Genomic DNA, 21,964 nt, shown 5'->3' on the forward strand with positions numbered 1-21,964 from the left:
TGGGGCACCCTCTCTCTTTATCTTTGACCTCAGTTCACAAAAAGCTCCAAGCAGTCTCTTGGTATGATCCTCCACTCTAGAGCACCTCTGCTAGAGTAGCACGCCTCAGAGACTCAAACACATTAAACAGTTCTGAAAATCCTACTAACAGAATCATTGCAGCTTCTGTCAGTGGATCTTCACATTTGCTTTTTGGTTTTACTTTGTTTTCAAACAATGATCAGAATTATTTTTGCCTTTGTTTCATTTTTTAAGAGTAAAGAATAAATTACTTGTATCCTCAAGTTCAAAGCTGTATCCTTCATGATGGGTAATTGCTAAGCATAAATGCTGAAAACTATTAAATTTGTTAATTGTTAAATGATCATTTTTGCTGGATCAGTTTGGTATAGCATGAAAGCGCACAGAAGTAGCTTTTAAATGCATCAGACTTCTCTACCGACCAAAAAATTGCTTCTAAAGCATTTCTTCTAGTCATATACATTGGATTAAAGTAGAAAGAAAAAAAAAAAAAAAAAGAAGAAATTGGATCCTGGGTTACCATCTTCCTCACAGCTTCTTTTAGCTTGATAGTTTGCTACTTAATTTAACAGTAGCACTGTAAAGATAACAGATTGTAGCTGGCCTGATTTTACATATTACAAAGATATAACTGACATTTCTACTTTGATTGAAGCTAAAATATGGGGGGAAGGGGGGGCTGTGATAAACAAATAATTTTAGCAGCATTTCTCCTGCTTGGGAAAGAGCCAATTACGGGCAACAGATATGGCAGAACCAGATTTCTTTAACATGAAAAAAAAAAAAAAAATCACCCATGTACCCACAGTTTTACATTTATTCTGGCATACCACATGACTGAGCAAAACAATAATACAGAGAAACCACTGGAAGGAAACAGTGAATGGGTTGACCAACAGTACATTGAGACTAATGTGATAACAGAAGAATTGGTGTGTGTGTTTTTTAATACAATGGGACTACAGTAGATGTAAACTATTTGCATTTCATCAATAGATTTTACATACTCCCCACAAGAAATTATTAAGCTGGAAAGGATGGATTAGAATAAAAATTTTAAGCACTGCCTGAAGAGAGCTGGCTAAAGTAAGATGACAAGCAGACTTAATTTAGATAGGTACTTTGTTCTGAAAGGTGATAGAGTTCTCTACAAATGAATAGTAACATATGACTAACATTTCAGCTCATTGAAACCTTGGAACAAGAAATGCAGGACACAAATTTATTAGTGGCACAAACAGAAACAAAACTCAAGCACAAACTAGAGATTGCTTTGCACGTCACTTGGACACCACTGACAAAAATATTGTTAAGAAAAAGAAAAAAATTCCTAAAGGCCCATGCTTATCAGTTACAGATGACTATAGAAAAAGACAGAGCTGTACTACATTACAGCACAAATGCCAGCCACCAATGCACAAAATACACCTCACTGAATGAAATAATTCTAACAGAGACAGTAAAGCACAGCTAGCATTGTAAAGAACTGTCAGGATGTTACCTAGACACAAAATACAAATGTCAGCAACCACATTGAAGAGAGAAATGTAGCCGGAAGAAGGACGTAACAGGACTACCGGGATCACGAAGGGAAGAAGAATCTACTTTGCAAGAGCAGCCTGCAGAAACGTGTTTAGTGAGCAAAAAACCAAAAGGGGGAATGACTGCTCTTTAAATATTCCTTTCACTGGAGACTAGAAACACCAGTGATGGAAACATATTACCTGAACTGAAAGATTATGCAGGCACCATCAGCTAGCCATGAATAAATTGTCTCATTTCTATGAGACAATGGCATTAAGTCAAATGAACAAATGAGATTCTGGGGAAGCTTCCTGATAAGTATAGGAAGAAAACAGCCTAACCATTTTCAAGCCAGTCCTTGATAAAGTTTTGAAGGCTACTTTGTAACATCATTAATTGTTCTGGCTGGGAAAGATTTGATGACTCAGGAGGTCAAGCAAAACCACCTGAAATAGAGAAAGTATGAGCTAATGGAGCAAAATGCAGTAGGAAAGGCATGCAACTAAATATGCACAGGTACAACCATGAAAACAGAACATTTGCATGCTAGATGCAAAGAAATAGGCTATAATTTCTGTAATTGATTTTTCCTGTTTCTATTCATGTTTGTTCTGCTCTTAAAGTAACATGCTGTTTTTAAATTGCAATTACTAAAAAGAATTCATCTTTTATATGTTAGATTACAAATCGTGTTACTGCAAATTACAACAACTCTATCAGTCCCAGGCATGCTAAAGTACTTCTCTGCAATGATGTAAGTACAGAACATAGTTCTATATTTAGCAGCAAGAAACATATTTCAAAGTAACTGTTTTTATAAGCATTGCCTCATTAGCTGGGTGGCTAATGTACCCCACCCTGGCTTAAATCAATTTCCACATAATTTTTTCACTATTATAGCATTATGGAATTCCTATGAAGTACGTTCAAAATATTACAAGTACTTTTAGCTAAATTTACCCTTTCTTGAACACGGTGGGGGCAGAGGACAGGGACAGAGAGCAGTTGATTCTCAAGTTTCTATTGGGGTGCTGCATGTTTCTCAAGAAACATCATTTCTGAACTTTTCTCCCCAGTAAAGTAATGAAACTCTCAGATGTATGCATCAAATTTATATTCACTGAAAAGCAAAGCTCCTCTTTCAAAATGTATGGGAGAATATTAAGGCTAAAAACAAGTTTGGGTTCTGTGGTAAACAAAATGGCACGAGCCATGACAAAAAAAGAACCAATCAACCAAACCCTGCCCCCCCCCAAAAAAACCAAAACAAACCCCCCCCCCACAAAACCCCAAAGCACACACACACACACAAAAAAAAAACCAGCCCAAACCCAACCAACCAACAAAACCCAAAACACAACAGGAGTAGTATCATGGTGTAGCCACACTAGCAGGGAGCCTTGTAAACTCATCTGAAACACCCGCTTAGACAAACCCCACAAAATTTCAGGAATCTAGGTTAATGCACTAAAAGAAAGTCTGTAAAACCCCAATACTATCTGAATAGTGTCTCCAAAGTTGTGGATATTTGGAGTAGATATATTACTAAGTTGCCCACCAATCTTAGACTTGACTTCAAAATATTCTGTATTTTCAGGTCTTCTGCTTCCCAGTGACACAAGTGAAAGCTTTACTGCCAAATTTTCATAGAATTATTGCAAGCATTCAATATAAGAATCAAATAAAAAGTCAAAATTGTGCAAGGCAATTAAAAAAACAGAAAGAAATCAAATTAGCGGAGTTTCTGCTGCATTGCTATTTGTCAGTGATGCAATTTTCACCTGCTTCTGTAACTCCTGACACAGAAGTGAAGTTGCACAGACTCTCTCCTCCCGTGTGACTGCATCACACAACAAAAAGTTTTATGAACAACAGATCACTAACTGCAACTACATGTTTCCAAGCCTTTTTAAGTACAGAAAGTGCTACACATTCTCAGTCACACTATCATTAATGAAAGACAGCTTTATATAAAACTGTGGACAAGTATTTTTCCATAAAGGTATGATCAGCATACTTTTTGAGATAGGGACATTAATAAACATGGAAGTTCCTCATGTAAGAAGGGGAACAAAAATTGAAACTTGAGGAATCTGTTTTCCAATTTTGAAATATCAAACTGTCTACTACTATTCTTTCTGGGGCATCTGTGCCGTGAGTTTTGCATACTTCAGCATCGTTCAAGTGTAAATAGAAATCAGTATTCAACTGAAATTCACAACAAACATTATTTTGATGAAAGAGGTTTTTTTGGATGAATGTTACGATATTGCCTGTGTGAGTACAAACAAGATCACAGTAAAAAGTATTGCTTCATATTTTCAGCCTACCACAAGTGCTCTCTTTTCATGGCCCAGAACGGATATAGCCCAGCACAGCCATATCATCCTGGTCCTCTTCCCTTCCTTCAATTTCACTCTAGAGTATGCACTTTCTCCCATGCTAATGAACATGCCACAGGACATCCCACTGTTGTGCAGCCTCTCCTCCCTCAAATCTAGCATTTTTGCTGTTCAAAGACCACTTGACAACCATCACTAAGTCCAAGCTTGCAAAGCATAATGGCCCCACTCCTGCGCTATAATACATGATTAAAAAGCTAGCTAATTGTATCCAAGCATAGATCAAGTATCTGAAATGTGAGCAGCTCCGACATGTCAGTGTCAAGAATGACAGCTGTAATGACAGTGTATAAAACCGGATAAAATTAAATCAGTTTTCTTGTATATTACAGACATCAAACACAATGTAGGGTTGGGCTAGGGGCTGGAAAGGAATAAAAGGACATTTGGAGAACAATTAATAGAGAAATAAAAACATACTTTCTACTAGATACCAAAAATACTAAGCAAAGTTCTAGTAGGATTGAAGACTTCTCATGAAAACAAAACTATTGTACATCATAACTGCCAAAAATAGAGTTTTCCAAAAAAAAATCCCACTGTAAGAGTATATCATATAAATATGTACTGTTACAGTTTACCTACATAGGAAGTGTGCCACTTATAATGAGCAATTTCATTACAGACATTCTGAAATCATACTCAGTTTTTACTTATCTCCCTTCATTATTCTTAGGAGTATTTAAGAGCAATTCTGTAAAACTCAATTCTTCATTTTTTTTAGAATTGTTCAAAATATTAAATCATAATCAGGTATCTAGGTCTGTAATTCTTTGTTGCTACAGATAAGTGGCAGAACACGTTTCTAGTACTTCTTAAATAAATTCAACAAAGATGCTGTGAGGATGAACACGAGCTACTGGTTCCACATTTCAGTATTTCCCAAGCATTGTTGCTCTAGAACAGGGGTCTTCAAACTACAGCCCGTGGGCCGGATACAACCCCCCAGGGTCCTTAATCCGACCCCTGGTATTTACAGAACACCATCACCACCCCTGCCCCTGCCAGGGGTTGGGGGGAAACCAAGCAGCCACAGATGACTTCCTGCCACTTCATCCATGCACCGGCCCCCTGTTTAGAAAGTTTGAGGACCCCTGCTCTAGAAGACCCTCACTGTGGATCTTTTCTCAAGTTTTTGGTCAAATATGCATACAGCCCATTAACAGCTCTCTCTCAAACACCTGTTCCGTGTGCTGTAACTGTCAATTGACAAATAAAACAAGGTAAAGTATTTGTTCAATGAGTAAGAAGAAACAAATTTTAATGCTAGAGTCCAATATTAATTAATCATAACTTAAGATTTTATCTTGTCTGGTTAATCAACAGCTTTGTATAATATAATCAGCAGCAGATGCTTAAAATCATGAGACATACTTGGTAGGAAAGAGAGGTTTAGGTATCTAACTACTTTTTCAAGTAATAATTCCGGGGGGCAGGGGGAGGGGAGCAAAATTGAAATGGAGTCACAGAATCATCCCACCCTTCCCACAGCTATGCCCCCACAGCAAGCACCTTACCTTCATCATTCTGGGCCAAACAACCTCCTAAGATAGTAGCAACTGCAATCCCTACAGCTAAACATTTCCAGAGACAAAACCGCTGTAACATTTTTTGTCAAACTTCACTCAAGGCAGACCTGAAAAAGAAAGATTTGATACACACATTAGTCAACCAACCTACACAAAGATGAGTAATAACAAACTATTTCACAGGTCACTACATGGGGTTTAAATAGTCTACAAGTCTACAACATTGTTTCTGTTAAAACAAGGAAGGTTAATCCCATTAGCATCAATACATCCATACGCACTCATTAACTCGATAACCATGTTTGCATAAGCCTCCAAGTAAAGAAAATGCAAGTTGCTTGCTTAAATTTGACCTCATTTCCCTAGTTTCCATACAATTAAGTATTCATTTTATCCTTCCTGCTTTAGCCTTATGCTTTAAAGCACTTTGGAGAAGTAACCGTATCAGAGATATTCTGCTTTTAAAACTAGCATTCAACTGCAGATGTTAGGAGGGACCCAGTATTCAAAAACATCCCACAGCAGAACCTCTCCCAGGAAAAACATGAGCAAACCCCAGAGATGGCCTTCTTTTAATGAGAATTAAATGAATTAGTTCATGCCCAGTAAAAGGGGTAAAACTAAAAAGAAAACCCATATGTACCAAAAAACCCACACCCACCCATACCACAAAACCAACAGGAGAACAAACTGGCCAAGACAGATCTGTCTGAACTCTGGGAGTATACTTAGAGTAACACTAGACAGTTTTACAGCTCCAATAAAGAGAATTAGCATATTTCGGTAGCCCAGAACTGAATTACTTAAAAACATTCCTTTTGCATTTAAAAACTGTGACAAATGCAATGGACTTCCTAGCAACAGAAGCGTGAAATGGAGAAAGACTTACAGCAGTATAAAAACAAGTTATTGTATAAAAATGGTTTAAGCGCTGTCTATTTTCCCAAGCAAAGCACTTGACTCTGATTTTCATTGCCATTTTCTGCTTATAACTTTCTATTGTGGTTACAGAACTGCTGTGTTTCATTTTAAGTCAAACAGACTATTAGCCCCCCCTTAACAGCCTCAGCATTAACAGCATCTGATCCTCTGTCAGCAAGATATTATTGAAGATGTGCTATCATCTTCCTTCCACAAACCAAGCTTATAGAAAGCACAAATGTATGGACAGAATCTAATTCACACAACACAGAAAAAAAACCCCACATCTACTTAGGGCATAAAACATCCTGTTAGATCACTCTCAAGAGTTATCTGAGCCACAAAGAAGCAGGGCTGCTACTAACAGAAATAGGTGATAGTTTAAGTACCAGACAAGCCAAGAATTTCTCCAAGATCTTAATTTATTCCAAACCATATCATTTTACAAAATATTTTGGTTAATATCAAGGAAACAGTGCTAGAATATAAACTGTTCCAAAAAAAACCCCAAACCCAAACCCAACAACCAAACCAACACAAGTATGTATCATGGATTTTGGAGGAAAAACTTGAGTTTTTTCAAATGGATAAGGAAAGCAAGCAGTGAAATTTAATAAGCCAGATTGATTGTACCACATTTACTTAAATATTTAAAGTTCCTAGGTGGCTGACACTGTATATATTAAGCCTGCTTCTTCAGGCTGGGTGGAATCAATGAGGCTCCCTTACACAGCAAGCAGAGCTCTTTTTTTCTTTGCAAAGACATTGATCACAGTTGACTTTATGCCTTCCAGTGGATTTCCAACACTGACATTTGCTAGTCCAAACAATGCTGTAAAAATAAAGGGGAGCAGCAAAAACCATTTAAAATCCTACATGACACACAGGGCTCCACTTCGCATTTGAGGGTTAAAAGATGGAGAGAGGCTTTCCAATCTCCATGTTCATTCAAGTAGGACTCTTCCCACCCTGTTCAGCAGTAGTAGATCACTTTAGGCAGCTAACTGCAACAGGCAGCAATTTCAGGAAGAAATTTAATATTATACTTCAAACAAGGAGGCAGCCTGTGTCTAATTGAAGCAGCAGTACAGATCTCATGGGACTGTTCATTTTCATTTCACCTAGAGAAATGTCAGTCTTGACAAAACACCTCAAGGTTACAGGAATTAATGAATTCAAGCCATGCAATAGTTATCTATGAACCATACAAAAGCACACACCTTCCTCCTCTCTCCTCCTCTTCCACTGGCACTTCTACAACAGTTTCTGCCCCTAACTCCAGCAGAGACAGCTCAAATGAGAATTTCAGACTGTTCCTAAAGGGTCTGTCACTCTTATACATGTAAGGAGAGCAGAACTGTTATCAAAAATCTCACTATCCATAATTAAAAAAACAACTAACAAACAAAACCTAACAACTATTTAAAAGCTTGCTACATAGCTATGAAAAAGTAAGCTGCAAGCTCATCAGGTATGTTACCTGTAGAGAAAAGGAGCAGCTAGTTCTTTCTTGAGCAACAACAACAACAAAAAAAAATCCCTTCCCTGAGGAACCCATTCAGGAAGTTTGCTGATGTTACTCAAAAGTGCCTTTTCCCTCTCTTTCACTTACCAAAATTCTCATTTGATAACTGTCCCCTGATTTTCCACTTAGTCAAATCAGAAGTCACTCTGGATTTTGCAATGGCACCTTCAAAGAACAGAAATATTTTCCACTGTAATATATTCTAGTTGACTACTTTTAAAGGCTGAGTGTCTCCACATTACCCAAATGGATTCAAATTAATCCAACATCATCATTACTCTTCTGGGAACTTTTGAGGATGTGAAATTCCCAATATTTCACCATTTTTTCCTCCCACATTGAGAGGTGATCTTAAAAGATCTGGACTCCGTCAACTTTTCAGCTTAAGCAGCCAGTGTTACTACATCAGGTGGCATTTGCTGTCACATTCTTCCAATCTTTTGCACCTCGAAAAACAGAAATAAGTGGTTCAGGAGACTCTCTTAGTTTCTTCAGGTCAGTCTAAGAAAAATCACATCCATATGCAGATTACTTATGAGACCTAGAAAGAAATGCACACATGCACTTCAGAGGCCTCTGATACTCTATTTTACAACCTTGAAAAAAATATCCAGATCTCCAATCACGATGTTCTATTTTAGAAATTATTCAGAGCTCATCTGACATCCATGAGTTGAGTCTGCTCTGGAGAGATTTTATGACAGAATCTTGGCAGATTTATATTTTACTTTGATGAAATGTCAAGTGAACCACAAGTATAGCAACACTGCTGCTCTAAGAATAAGCATCTATTCACAACTGTAATACAGCAGAATAAAATTGCACAGAGACACACCCATTTTCCTCCAATTTGTACCAGAATAAACTGGTATGAAGTGTAGAAAACAAGAATATTCTTAAGTTCAACAGATTTTGCTAAGTGGGAAATAGCTCACAACAAAGAAGTTACTACCAATGTCCCCAAAAGTAAACAATATGTAAGAAATACAGTATTGAACTCTAGATGCACAAAAAATATTAAATGAAAACCAGAAAGTTAAAATTTAAGGGAATTTCACTTCCTGGCATGCCTGCATTTTAAAAAGGAAAAAAATTTTGATAATGTTCTCTCCAGAGCATTCCCCAATTGACTATACAGTTGAGAAACAAAAATACACACAGATTTTTTCCAGAGGAGTGGCAGCAGCAGCAGGCGATCACTGGAGATTTTTACAGCTCAACTGCGGCAAACTGGCATAATCACACTCTGAGGAGCAATCATGTCTCCTCTTCTCACCTCTGGCCTTTTTTTATTTCCCCCTACTACCCTCTCACCAATACAGCTACTGAATCAGCCAAAACACCGACTAGTTATCGAGACATTTATACAAGAGGCATTTAAAATCTAACAGGAGATAAAAGTGAATAAAAAAACCCCCAAAACATCAAATAGAAGCTATCAAATCCAAGCACCTTGAATATATTTAAGGCCAAATTATATTACAGTAACCTTAAATACTTATTGAAGATCAGTTGTTACTACAGTACTTAAAACATTGCATTTACTTGAAGCTGAGGGGGGAAACATGGACTCAGTCAAAATAAATAGCCATGCATAGTTGGGGTAAAAAAATGATTTAAAATGCCTATACAGACTTGTTTGCTGTGTAGAAATACAAACAGTTATAAGAATTTTTTTTTTAAATTGGATACATGCTAACAAGCTAATGTCACCTGTTAAATGGAACTGATGATTTATAAAAGTTAACCTCCCAGAGAAAGATAGGCAAAGGAGCAAAAAAAGAAAATTAAAATCATTTAAGCATTTCAGAGTTGATAACATTGAATGAAAAACTAGTGTACAAATACCCAACTCCTTGCACACATTGTCCACATTGGTCTCTAATAAACTCAACTCACAACTATCGAGTTTAAATTGCAGCAGAATCCAGCATTTCAGTAAACACTTGACAATTCAATTTGAATCAGAAAAAAACCCAAACAAACAGATCACCAAATTCTGGACTGTGTTTGCAGCAAGCCAAAAGTGGAATACAGTAGTGCCACACCACATAAATAGTCATGGAGCAACAACTTCTTTAAGTGTTCTCTTACCATTAAGCAGCAAATCTGAAAACAACTTTGAGGCACTCTATCAGGGCTTCAAACCCATAAATCCATTGTAGAAGCAGAAACAGCATATTTAAAAAGAAATTAAGTACACAGTAATTCAGTCAAAACGTAAACAAATATTTGCTATTTAATATATATATCAAAAACAAAAGCTCCCATGAAACTGCCATAGTTGGATGAGTAAGACAGCATTTTAAAAAAAATTAAGTACACATTTATATCTAGGCTATTAATTTACACAACCATCCAGAACTCCTTCAAGCATCAGAAGCTACACATTTTGCTTAGTGGTATTGCTCTTTGTATTTTATGATTGTGATAAATCTTTAAAGTTACATGTAACAATTGTTTAAACACAGGAAAAACTATAGCGGACAGTTTTATTATAAGGTTCATCTGTATAACTACTGATCAGATTAAGTCTTTTAAAGATTGTGTACACAAAAATAGGGTTCAGACTGAAGTGCAAATGCTTATTCTATAGAACAGGTGCCATAATAAATCAGAAGTGTCAAAAGAAACGGGGGGGGGGGGGGGGGGGGGGGGGGGGGAAGTCTCTTACAGAAGCCAAAAAGGAGATTAATTTGCTTCGAAGTCTGATAGTGTTCCTGGCTCAATAAAAGCTACATTCCATTAAACTATACACCGAAATGTTTTATTTTTGTTGTTGAAACAATTACATTGAACTGTTAACATACAAAAAAGCCTTATGAAGTGTTAATGAAACACATGAACAGACAAAAAAACCACCCCACAACTCTGGTTTGTCTCAACGCCATTCTTAACTAATGTCACTTCATATGGTGGGGAGCTACATCTGCCTTAACATATGTCCTATTCCAGTTAGGCACAGCAGAATGCCTACCATTTACAGTTTTAGCTGTTTCCAGTGCCACGCAAACCAAATGCAGCACAGCACTGTGACACTTACGCTAGCAAGCAGATGGGACTCATAGGTACAGTAGAAGTCAGTGCTGGGACCTGACATCCACACTAATTATCTCAGGGTGGGGTACTTCTGATTAGCTGGGTCCCAAGCCCGAATTGCTGCTGGAGCACACCTGGAGCATATCAGCTGGAAAGCTACAGTGCTGGAAAACATCTTCCCTTTAGGTTTAACCCGAGGCGAGGGGCAGAGTGGGAGTGTGGGGGATGTGTGCACATGCACACACACACATGCTAAATTTCATCTCATGAGCTCAGGAACCACCACTATTTTGAGGCATCCTGCAAGGCTAAAAGTCAGGCCACAAACTCCTGTGCCCAGTTCCCAGGCAACTGCTGAGCCCATCTCACAGCACCTACTTAAGAACAAGAGAAGAACCAGTGAAGGAAGACTTTACCTTTGAATTAAAGCAATGCAAGCTGTTTCTTGCTCTAATTCAACAGCAAGTGTGAATACCTTAAGTCAAATATCTGTTTAAATGCTTTCCTGAAGAAGAGTTCAAGCATAAGCAAATATTTGGCTGAACTGGGGTCATTGCGAATAATCTACTGTGCAAATACAACCAGAACACTACTACAGTTTTTATTTCACTAACAATGCTTGAGCATATTCCAGCCTATGGACTCTTGTGTTTACCCAACCCCTATATTAGCTATAGGGCTTTCATGCTATAGAGTCAGCACAACTGGTATGGGTTTTGTTACTCTCCCCTCCTTGGAATAAAAGTCTTCTGGAATATGGAGGTTTTTTAAGATCAAGATCAAACATGCTCACAACTCCGTTCCTTTTTCACAGCTGCTGGATCCATTCTTATGGATCCAGTCCAAATAAACCAACATAAAGAACAGAATTGCATTGATGCTGCATTTCTGGCTTTTCTCCTCTTCTCTGTTTACCAGGGTCTTGATTTTCTAGCCTTACTTGGAGAGAGCATTTTTAGAAAGCAGATATCCGAGAACTTAAGAAAAATCTGACGGCAATTTATATGAAAAACTGAAAATATTTTCATCTGCAAGTTAAAATTCCTCAGCATGCTTCTACTTTCAAATAATTCATACATTCCTCCTTGCCCATATTATTCTAAGGGCTACTACTTTTAAGTATTTCCCTACCCAGTCTTTACACCTATTATTTTCTGTGCCTTTCATACAGAAATGACCACTTTTGTATAAGATGCTTAGGCACTGCCACAGAAAGGTATTTCTAAAGAAAGTAGAGCAGCAGTAACAGCAAATTACTTGCCTCTGCATTAGCTCAAAAGTAATTTAAAACTTCAATGACAGCACTTCATTTAGATACAGCTGAGACTGTACCTAGATGTGAACGATATAATTTAAAAGTTAACAAGAGTCGTTTGTACTTCAATGCAAAAATTCCTACGTTTATTTACCCCCAAAATAACGTGTATTTTCCTATACTCCATCAATAAATTATTTTCCATCTCTATACAGCAATAGTAGCCAATGCGTTTACAGCCTGACTCACAGTAGGTGACATCCTGAGAGCACTTTTCCAAACCCCCTACCAGCAGAATGTACTATAAAGGCACTATATTAACACTTGATGTAGCATACTGCTAATTTCCACAGAAGACAGAAGATTGCTAAGTATATGTAGGTTTGAACAGAGAAATGTCAACTATACTACCCAAAAATAGAAAAAAGCTTTTCTAGAACAACTGACATAGAGATGGAGAAGAATTATTTCCCATTTCCATCACTAGTTGTGAATGCTTGATTTATTTTCTGTATTTTTAAAAAGTAATCCAGCTATTAGATGGATTAACAGTGTTACAACCTCTTAATCATGAGCGGGTAAATAAAGTACCCAATTCATACCTGTCTACAAATCCAATTTATAAATGTATTATATAGATATTCAGTTTCCCAACCCCTGTGCATGGACTTAACCTATAAAACACTGTTCTCACAGAAGGCTTTGAATACTTAATCAAAAAACATTTGTAAATTTGGGCTGCATCACACTGTACATGCGAAACTCCTGCTTTGCAGATTGTGTCTCTAGAAAGAGAAGGAGGGAAAGATATCCTAAACCCCCATATATCACTGCCAGAAGACTTAATTTAAAAAGTAACATTAACTGCTTAATGTAACAATATTAGAAGAAATACAATCTATATTAGTCAGAGGTAGCAAAGTTAGTTCTTCAATAATCTTCATCCCTACAAAATAGGCACATAAAGCTTAAATTATACATTGAAGTGCAGGCTATTTTGCTAGTTAATAATGAAAATATATTTTGATATGAAAGTACAAATTAAAAGATCGGCTTCATTGCTTTTACTGCAAGACAAGTATTGGATGACATCCCAGAAATCTCTCAGTTCCTTCCTTGCCAGAGCTGTTCCTCTCCAAGGGTCATTCATTGGACTTACTTAATACAGAGGAGCAAATCAGGTTTTCTTTAAGCAAAAAATAAGGAAGATCTTGGTATTGCTACAGTGGAAAGAATGTTTGATTTTTGAAATCTTAGATAGTTTGAAAGTTCAGGTTCTTCCTGGCTCCCACTCAAGTTTTCAACAAGCTAGAAGATTCCCATAGGAGCAAAACACATGAAATGCAATGAAGAAGAAAAAGCACACTCAGACACACAACTCTTAGCTTGTGCTGCTGGGAACCTAAATGAATGTTAGTGCTCTCAGGTTAAGCAACTGGGGTTTGGCCAGGATAGAGGTGCTGTCAAAATGGCAGCAAACAGCAAAAATACCTAAAAGCAGTGAGGCTGGAAGGCATCCAGCTCACTCCACCACCACCACCAACTGGGGGGCAGGGGACACACACCACTGCCCAGCTCCAAAAAGGACATGCAGTCTCCAGCTGCAGCTACTGTCACACAACATGCCAAGCCCTTGCTAGGAGCATACAACAAGTAGTTTACTATGCAGTACCATTAAAAAGATGTTGAGCCAGTTAAAATGGTTCATTGAGCACCATTAGAAGGACTGAATTTCTGCATCTAGACATCTGTTCATCTTTCCCAAGATTAATGGTTCTTTGAAGATGAACCTACCTTTAAATACTCATGTTAAAGTCAAAATATCCAAATCTACCCAGCTCTATTCTTAACTTTCCTATTCCTGCTTCCTGCTAGACCAGACAGACACCACCACAGCCATGAGTCTCTCTCTCAGGCCAGAAACTATTCTGTCAAGAGTCCCTCTGAGTGCTCCTTGTAGGAAACCACTAACTGTCTCAACATCTCAAGGCTTAAAAACTGACTTCCATTATAGCAATGGAAACGTCCAAAACTCTGTTAGGTGGATTTATTTTATCAAAGAAAATTACGTTGTCTCAAGTAGAATATATATGCTGCAGATTCTCATCTCTAAGAGATTTTTTATTTAAATTTTGTAAAATAAACACATCAAAGTTGTCAAAGCACAGTCTACCTTTCTAGAAAATGAGTGTTTCTACTTGCCTGTTAGTCATCACACATCAAACGCAGCATTAAATACACCCTGGAGTAATTACAGGGGGTTTTACTAGCTCTTAAAATAGTTCAATACAACGGCATTTCAGAATTAACATGCATACACATAAATATACACACATGCGCACACACACACTTAGCAGACATTATATTCAGCTACTTCCATATCAAGGTGAAGATTGTGTTATTATACATTACTGAGCCAGAAGTTTTAAAAATAGTCCTAGCTTTTGGAGTTAGGACAGCTTAATTAAAGTTGATTAAGCCAAACAGCTACTGGAGTTGCATGTCTGCACTCCACAGACTACATAAAGAAAGTTTAGAAGGTTTAAAGGTGCCTTCTCTTGTAATTTGTTTCTCTAGAAAAAAAAATTTTCCACTTAACCCTTTAAAGCAGTTGGGTTGTAAACTATGTGTAATTACTATTTATAACAAATCTTGATAAAGAAACCCACCAAGAAGAGTCCTTGAGAGTTATCTGCAGTCCCATTTCTAATGTTGCTCCCAGCAATCACGTTCCTAGACAGATCCCTGTGGAGATAGCATAGCTCTACAGGCTGCCTCACACTAGAAGCTTTGTTTAACTGGCAATCACAGAAAGTAAAACCAAAGTCCTCCACTGCTGCTGTTTGTTGGAGTAACTCCATCACCTTCCATATTGCTGAGGATGTCACTCAGCTACAAACTCTTCTATCAGAGACATCCATAAGCAGTTGCTCATAGCAGTGGAATAATAGCATTACAAAGCCCTCCATAAGCTAATGCACATTCCATTACTGTATAAATGAAGGATTCTATTCAGCCTGCCTTCCTTCACACCCTTGGGATACCCAGTACCTGCTTCTCCTTGTTCCTCAGTAAACCCTTGACACCTCTTCTCCCACCAGTGCCTACCTGACTATTAACCTCCAATAAACCAGTAACACTCCAAATACAGCTTTTCCTCTACAGCCACAGCTGACTACAGAGAAGAATCCCTTTCTGAACTCTCCAGATGCCAGACTACTCAGCATAGCTCATCATAAATTGAGCTATTTCACAAAGAATTTAAGTTTCTTTTCTAGAAAAGTGCAGTAAACAGCAAGTTTCTTGTTCATCAGTTCCTTGTTTACTGGGTTAATCAATGCACTATCAGTTACCATATTTTGCTACCCACTTACCAGCTCTTAAACCAACAAATTATTTAACCCATAAGCCAAGCACACAAGAGGCTTCAACACATTAAACAACCTCATATGTTGAGTTACCTGTTTCATCTAGGCCTCTCTCATACATCACCACAGTTTTGTTGATATGCCTTGTCAGTCTGGACAGCTGGATTTGAGAGTCTGCTAATCAAGTCACATGCAATAGCTCCATTATTTTAACCATATACCAACTGGTAATCACCCATCTCATTTTCAAGCCCTGTGTAGCATTACTTTATCTATTCTTGCTAGGCCTGCCATTCGGTCTCCTGCTGCTCCCATCTAACAGCAATCCAACACCAAAGGAGTCCTGTCTTGTCTTTCCCCACCTCCTTCACTCTGTCAGGTGCTAGTTCACATCGAACTTGCTCTCCATCACCACTCCTATACAGCCTCTTCCAAACCTCCAGCTCTGCTCCATGTTCTCTCATATGCCCCTCTACTCTCCAAACTTTTCCATATCTAACATCAAGTCTACCAGTCTTCAAATACCCTTTCACTTACCTGCTCCATTATATTCCTTCCCAGTATTTTGGGGGCTCTTACCTTTAAAAATCCCTCTTATGACTTTTTACTAGACAATAAATGCATAATTAGATGTGATTACTTGTTTTGATTACACTTTGCTTTCTGAGCTTGCTGGCCATGAGGGAAAGGAGGCTGTTACATACTTGCTCTGTTTTCACGTATTTATTCTTTCCCTTTTAAAAGTCTTCACAGAACCTGCAATCATTCCCTCTCCACATCTGCCCACCTCTATCTAACCCCTACCACCTTCCAAACCTTCTCATCATTCCAGTCACCTTTTAGCCCTCTGGCAAATATGTATATCCATCTCCAGAATCTCTATTTCTCCAGCTACTTGTACACCTCAGTACTGCATCTAGGCCCAACACTCAGCATTTGACACTCTAGATTTCCTGGATTTTGCATATTCCTGCTTTCCTAAAACCAAAGATCAGGCAGCTCTCTCACATGCCCAGGTTTCTTTGGCTATTCTGAGACACTTAGTCTCCACATCTTTCAAGAAAATCCTTCTCTTCTAGCCTTCAAGGATTTGAAAAGTACTTCTGTGCACTAATGAATAAAGGACTTGATCTTGCATTTATCAGCTTCCTTATTCAACTACATTTGTCAGTGATTCACACATTGCAGAGCTGGGGGGTATGTGCCCGTGTTTTGTGACTTTTCCATACACACAAGGTACTCATTCAGGGACACCTGGCAGTAAGAGTGCCTATCAAAACTGCTGTGTGCCTTCAATGGGAAAAAAAGGAAAGATTCTTGCGTTTCTTTAAGAAACACAACGTCATCCATTGAAGAGCACTGTACCTCACCACAATGTTGTGCAACAGAGACAAAACACATCACCACAAGCAAACCTTGAGGTGGACAGAACAAAACACAGCCACATGGGTGGTGATGCACTTCAAGATTTAGAATTATCCCCACTTCAGTGTAAATGCAGCACATACCTTGGAATAGGTTAAGCAGGTTTTTTGAACAGAAGACATTTAATCATTTAAATACTTAATTCATAGGTACTGTATTAGTGATTCTTTCCAGAAGACAGGAAAGTTTAGCCAAAATGGGTTTACAAATATTTATCTTTCACCAACCATCAAAATATCCAAGTAAAGATAAGATACTTAAAAGAAATCCAAGAGCACTACATACTACCAAAAAAGAGCTTTAACAGCTTCTGTTTTAACAGCACAGCAATAATGCATCAGAGTAATACTTAAAAACAGGGCTATGTTATTCTCAGATTTCAAAAGATGTCAAAGTAAATAAGATTGTTGAAACAATTTCCTGTAACATCTCCTAAAGGAAAAAACAACCTTGCTCTTTCACAGTCATTAAAAGAACAGTATCCTTACACACACCCCTAAGGTCATCTAGCACCACCATTTTGCCTCTGACTGAGACCAGCTACAGGAGAATGGGCAAAGGTAAACAAGTAAATGCATTCTGAGATGCAGACAGCATTCAAGATGCACACAACCTGTATATGTAAAGAGGCACCTGATTAAGTTCTGTCCCTCTCCTACTCACTTCCAGCATCCTAGCTCCTATTTTTGATTGCTACTGAGCTGACATTTCTATGAATTCCATAAAAACTGGCATTTAGAAGTCATTAAGCTGAGCTGGTAAAGCTTAATAGAGTCTGGAAACAGCCGACACAACTTTTGACACTCACTGAACTCCACAGAGCATACGAATGAGTCAATACATATCTACTAGGATATTATCACACATTCAGGCATGAGATAACAACTCAAACTTTTGAAACTAGAGGTGAAGATACCTCCTTTATCTGGAGTAATATAACTTGACTCAAGGTTCAGCAGCAGTGGCCCCAATATAAAAACATATTGACCCTCACAAGCAGACAAGGACATGCAAGTAGACTAGTACCCAAGTCACTCAGGTGGAAGAAGATACATACACAAATTCATGATAGACAGCTAGGCAATGGCTTGCCTTATTCAAGGAAAAATAAGCAATGCCAATCCATCTTGGAAGCTGCTCTGATCACACCACTGAAGTAATTTTACTACCTAGAAATCTGACAACAGTGACTCCTGAAAGAAACCAGTACATGTAAACATTTCCAAACAACAGACAGCTCAGAAACAGTAATATGCAAAGCACAGAGTCCTACTCACTGCTGAAGTCAGATGACAGTAACGGACTCGCGAGTCATGATTTTTCATCCAGGTGAGAGTGGGATTTTGCACATGGTCCTGAGACAATTACTTTAAAGCAAAAGGAAGATGCATTCATAGAGTTTGCATCAACAACATGACCTGTACAGGAATTATGGCTAAATAGTGTCAAATGAAGTGATATGGCTATTCCTGATGCCTTGTTCCTCCTTGCAGACTATCCTGAAGCTGCCAGGATAGTAACGTACAAAAAAGACCCCAGCAGCAAGAACATTCATTCTAAAGATAAAATTACAGGACAGTCGTCTTTTAGTATCAGAAGAGAGATACCTTTCAATGCAGGCAGATATTTGATGGGAAAGGCAGCATTCCTGTGGGACTGCGCAATACTTTCATGCTCAGGTGGGGTTTTTTTAGTGTGGTTTCTTTTGTTTGTTTACCACCACCACCCCCAAAATGGTATTGTATCACAGTGCATTAACTTAAGACATGGTTCTGGGATACTCTAGAATGGAAAGCTGCCATAGTGTATGACATTAGCTGTTCAAGGTGAAAGTCTGAACTGTAGGAAACAAAATTTTAGTCAGACAAATTTAGTTGTAAACACAATAGAAAACTAAGAGATAACAGACCAGATGAGCTGGCCCACATGGTTTACTACTGTTGGATGAAGGAGATGTAGATGTCAGTACTGGAGTCAGTGAAGTAGTATGGAATAAAGAAGTGCCAACTGTGAAAGTCTGCCGACTCCACAGAGGTTCAGCTGTGGTTATTAACAACCACAGAGGATTGTGAGCAGCATTATGAGGATGTAAATGCATTTAGTACCTGAGCAATAGCTTGGGAAATGAATTTCCATTTGGATAAAAATGCACATTGGGACAAGTAAGATATTCATGTATGCAAATAAGGATTCTGAATTTGTCAGCATTTTAGCTATTTTCCCCTCAGAGGAGACAGTATAGATAGCTGCTGTAGCGTAATGTGTACTGAGTTAAAGTAAACAACATGCTTGGAAGCATTAGAAGAGCTAGAAATAGGACCTAAATTATAATGACATTATAAAGGACAATAGAAGAACCCTAGAGCATTAAATGCTGGTTTTGTTGCCATAATTTCAGAGAAAGACACCAGAGAAGGAACAAGTCTCAGGCAGGACAGGCTCAACTCTCTTCAAGACACTGAGAGACCTAACCCTTCTTTCTCAAACAGAACAAGAAGCCCCAAAAAACAACACCCACCTCTGAGAAAGCAGCCCAAGGATTACTTATCAAAAGAAAGAGACATTACAGATATCAACTGACATACTGGTTACCAAAACTGGTGTAGTAACATTTTTTTTCACTTGACACTGTAATATTTCTAAACTACAATAATATGGACAGAAATAAAAGCAAGAATAAATACAAGAAATCTTTTTCATACAAACTAAACACTTGGGCTTTCTCAGGAAGTCATTAAGACAGAGAGTGCAATTGACTACTCCCAGTTGAGTTACCTTTGCAAACAGTAACATTTTTAACTCTGCAGGTTAAGGCAAAGATATTCCATGCTTCCCAGGCTTTTACAAACTGCCTGCAGGAGCCAAGAGAGAACAGCCATGTAGTACTATACAGCTCACCCTAAGGGGCACGGTTCAGGGGAGCTTTTCACTTTCTCTATGCATTGAACATGCAATAACAGAGGAATACATGCTGAACATAACAGATGAATGGCTTAATTCAGTTGCTAATTTACATGTTTTCACTTCTCCCACACCTCCCCCAGCTGTATGTTACAAACTTAGTAAAGCATATAAAACCTGTAAATGAAGAGTTCCCTCACACTTCTCTACACTTGTTCCAAGCTAAAGAACTCCAAACCTGGAGTAAAGAAGTTTCTTCACTGTCACTTTACTTGCATCACTTTGGCCCTCAGCACACAACAGAGAAGAGAAAAATTACCATACCTGAGCATAAAGCCACCAGCTTTTTGGGAAACTTGGACTCAAATCCAACTTTTAACAGTATGCCGATTCAGACAGTCTGTAATTAGCAATATGACTGCAAGTGATAACATATCCCATAGAGACTGGTATCTCTTTGTCCTTCACACAGTCTTTCAAAGTAAGGTGCTCTAAAAACTAATATTCAATTCTATCATCTGACCAATCTCTTCTGTTTCCATTTAACAAAAAAATACAGTTTTCATATTTGAATCTCTTACTGTAGTATGATGCTGTAAAATGGAAGGAGAAATGGGTTTCCAGTCTAAGACAGGAGGAGCTAAAATCCACTACCATGACATACAGCACAGCAAGTAAAAATAAATAATCCACATTTTCACTTAGTTTTCCACAAGTGAAGGCAACACTGTGAGCAACAAAACTATTTTCTTTTTTGAAATGTGTAATTCAATCTTAAGACAGTTTCCCAGTGGTAAAATATACATGTATTTTGCAGGACATGCTGACAACAGATACCAGTCCTCAGAATCCAAAATCTTAAAATGCTAGAAATGGGAAAATGCAGAAAGCTGCACTGAAGCCCCTGAACTTGCACAATTCCGTTATCACACAATAATGAGAAATCAGAGGCAGAAGGTCCCAGGTAGCTGCACTGCCTTGTAGGCACAAACCATCTTAACACACTGATGTACACCTGCTCCCCAGACAGCATTTCTAACTTCGTGTAGTAGGTGGCCCCAACTCCTGAGATCACCATTGTAACTTCCTTTCAAAAACAGGTTTTGGAGCAAGATGACAACATTTTTGTCTGCACTCCTTCTCCAAAGTAAATTTCATATTTTTGCTACTGTATGGCAGGTTTTCCAAAGTGGATTCCCCAGCAGTGCTGAGCAGCAGGTCTTTTTCATGGTAGACTTCTGACGGATGGAACATCATTATCAGCCTCAGAAGCAGAGCGTGCCTGGAGGCCAGGACTATCACCACTACAAATTCTCTTCTAGCCTCCAGTGCAGAGGAGCCTAACCACATCTACCAAAGCAGGTCTCACAATATTTTAATAGCATGCCTCTGAAGTTAGAACTGTTTATTTTTTTTCTCCAATGTATGTATCAGTTCAAGATCAACTCCAAGACAACAGCTGCTAGACTGCCATTTATAGCATAGTCCAGCACTTCCCCTCAACACACAATTTAAAGATAGAAGTAATTATGAAGGCCTTTTTTTTGGCTAGCAAGTAGCTACACTAGATTAGCCTATCAGTTCCCCAAAGACCCAGACTGCCTTCCCATAACACAGAGAATTTTGCTTTTGTGCCAGGGTTCATTTGATTATGAAGCTGTGTGTTTTGCCCTGAACACACAGATATATTGTTGCAGTGACATGAACTTTTCCTGGAGTTCGCTGTGATCTGAGGTATTCCTCTCCAAGAGAGAAAATTGGAAAAATCTCCTTCAAGACAAAATATCATTACAACAATAAGGAGTTTTGTCTTAGAGGCAAGGCACCAAAATGAAAGCAAAATTTATATGGATGCAGTACCAACAAAAACCTTCGAGAAACTATACAAAATACAATCCATGACAGAAGCACTGCAACTTGTCCTGAGGACACAGTTGAACTTAGGTGGCACAACTAAAGTAGAGATTATCACAGTAATGACATGAATGCTGCTGTATAGCCTTATCACATTTTTTAAGTTTAAATTGTCAGTGGCCTCATAAATTGCATCTTGA

The 21,964-nt window shown here is 38.2% G+C and overlaps 1 protein-coding gene across 7 annotated transcripts in view; it reads right to left on the reverse strand.

Moving 5' to 3' along the window:
* Positions 1-21,964, reverse strand: part of PCDH15 (protocadherin related 15) — a 443,438-nt gene that overhangs the window by 368,064 nt on the left and 53,410 nt on the right. For all 7 annotated transcript variants that reach the window (XM_056352005.1, XM_056352006.1, XM_056352009.1 and 4 more), the window contains exon 2: positions 5,465-5,583. In XM_056352005.1, the coding sequence (XP_056207980.1) occupies positions 5,465-5,555 (91 nt within the window). In that variant the 5' untranslated portion in view covers positions 5,556-5,583. The remainder of the gene's footprint in view (positions 1-5,464; positions 5,584-21,964) is intronic.

This window comes from Falco biarmicus, chromosome 9 (genome assembly GCF_023638135.1).
Source record: "Falco biarmicus isolate bFalBia1 chromosome 9, bFalBia1.pri, whole genome shotgun sequence".
Classification (NCBI taxonomy): Eukaryota; Metazoa; Chordata; class Aves; order Falconiformes; family Falconidae; genus Falco; species Falco biarmicus.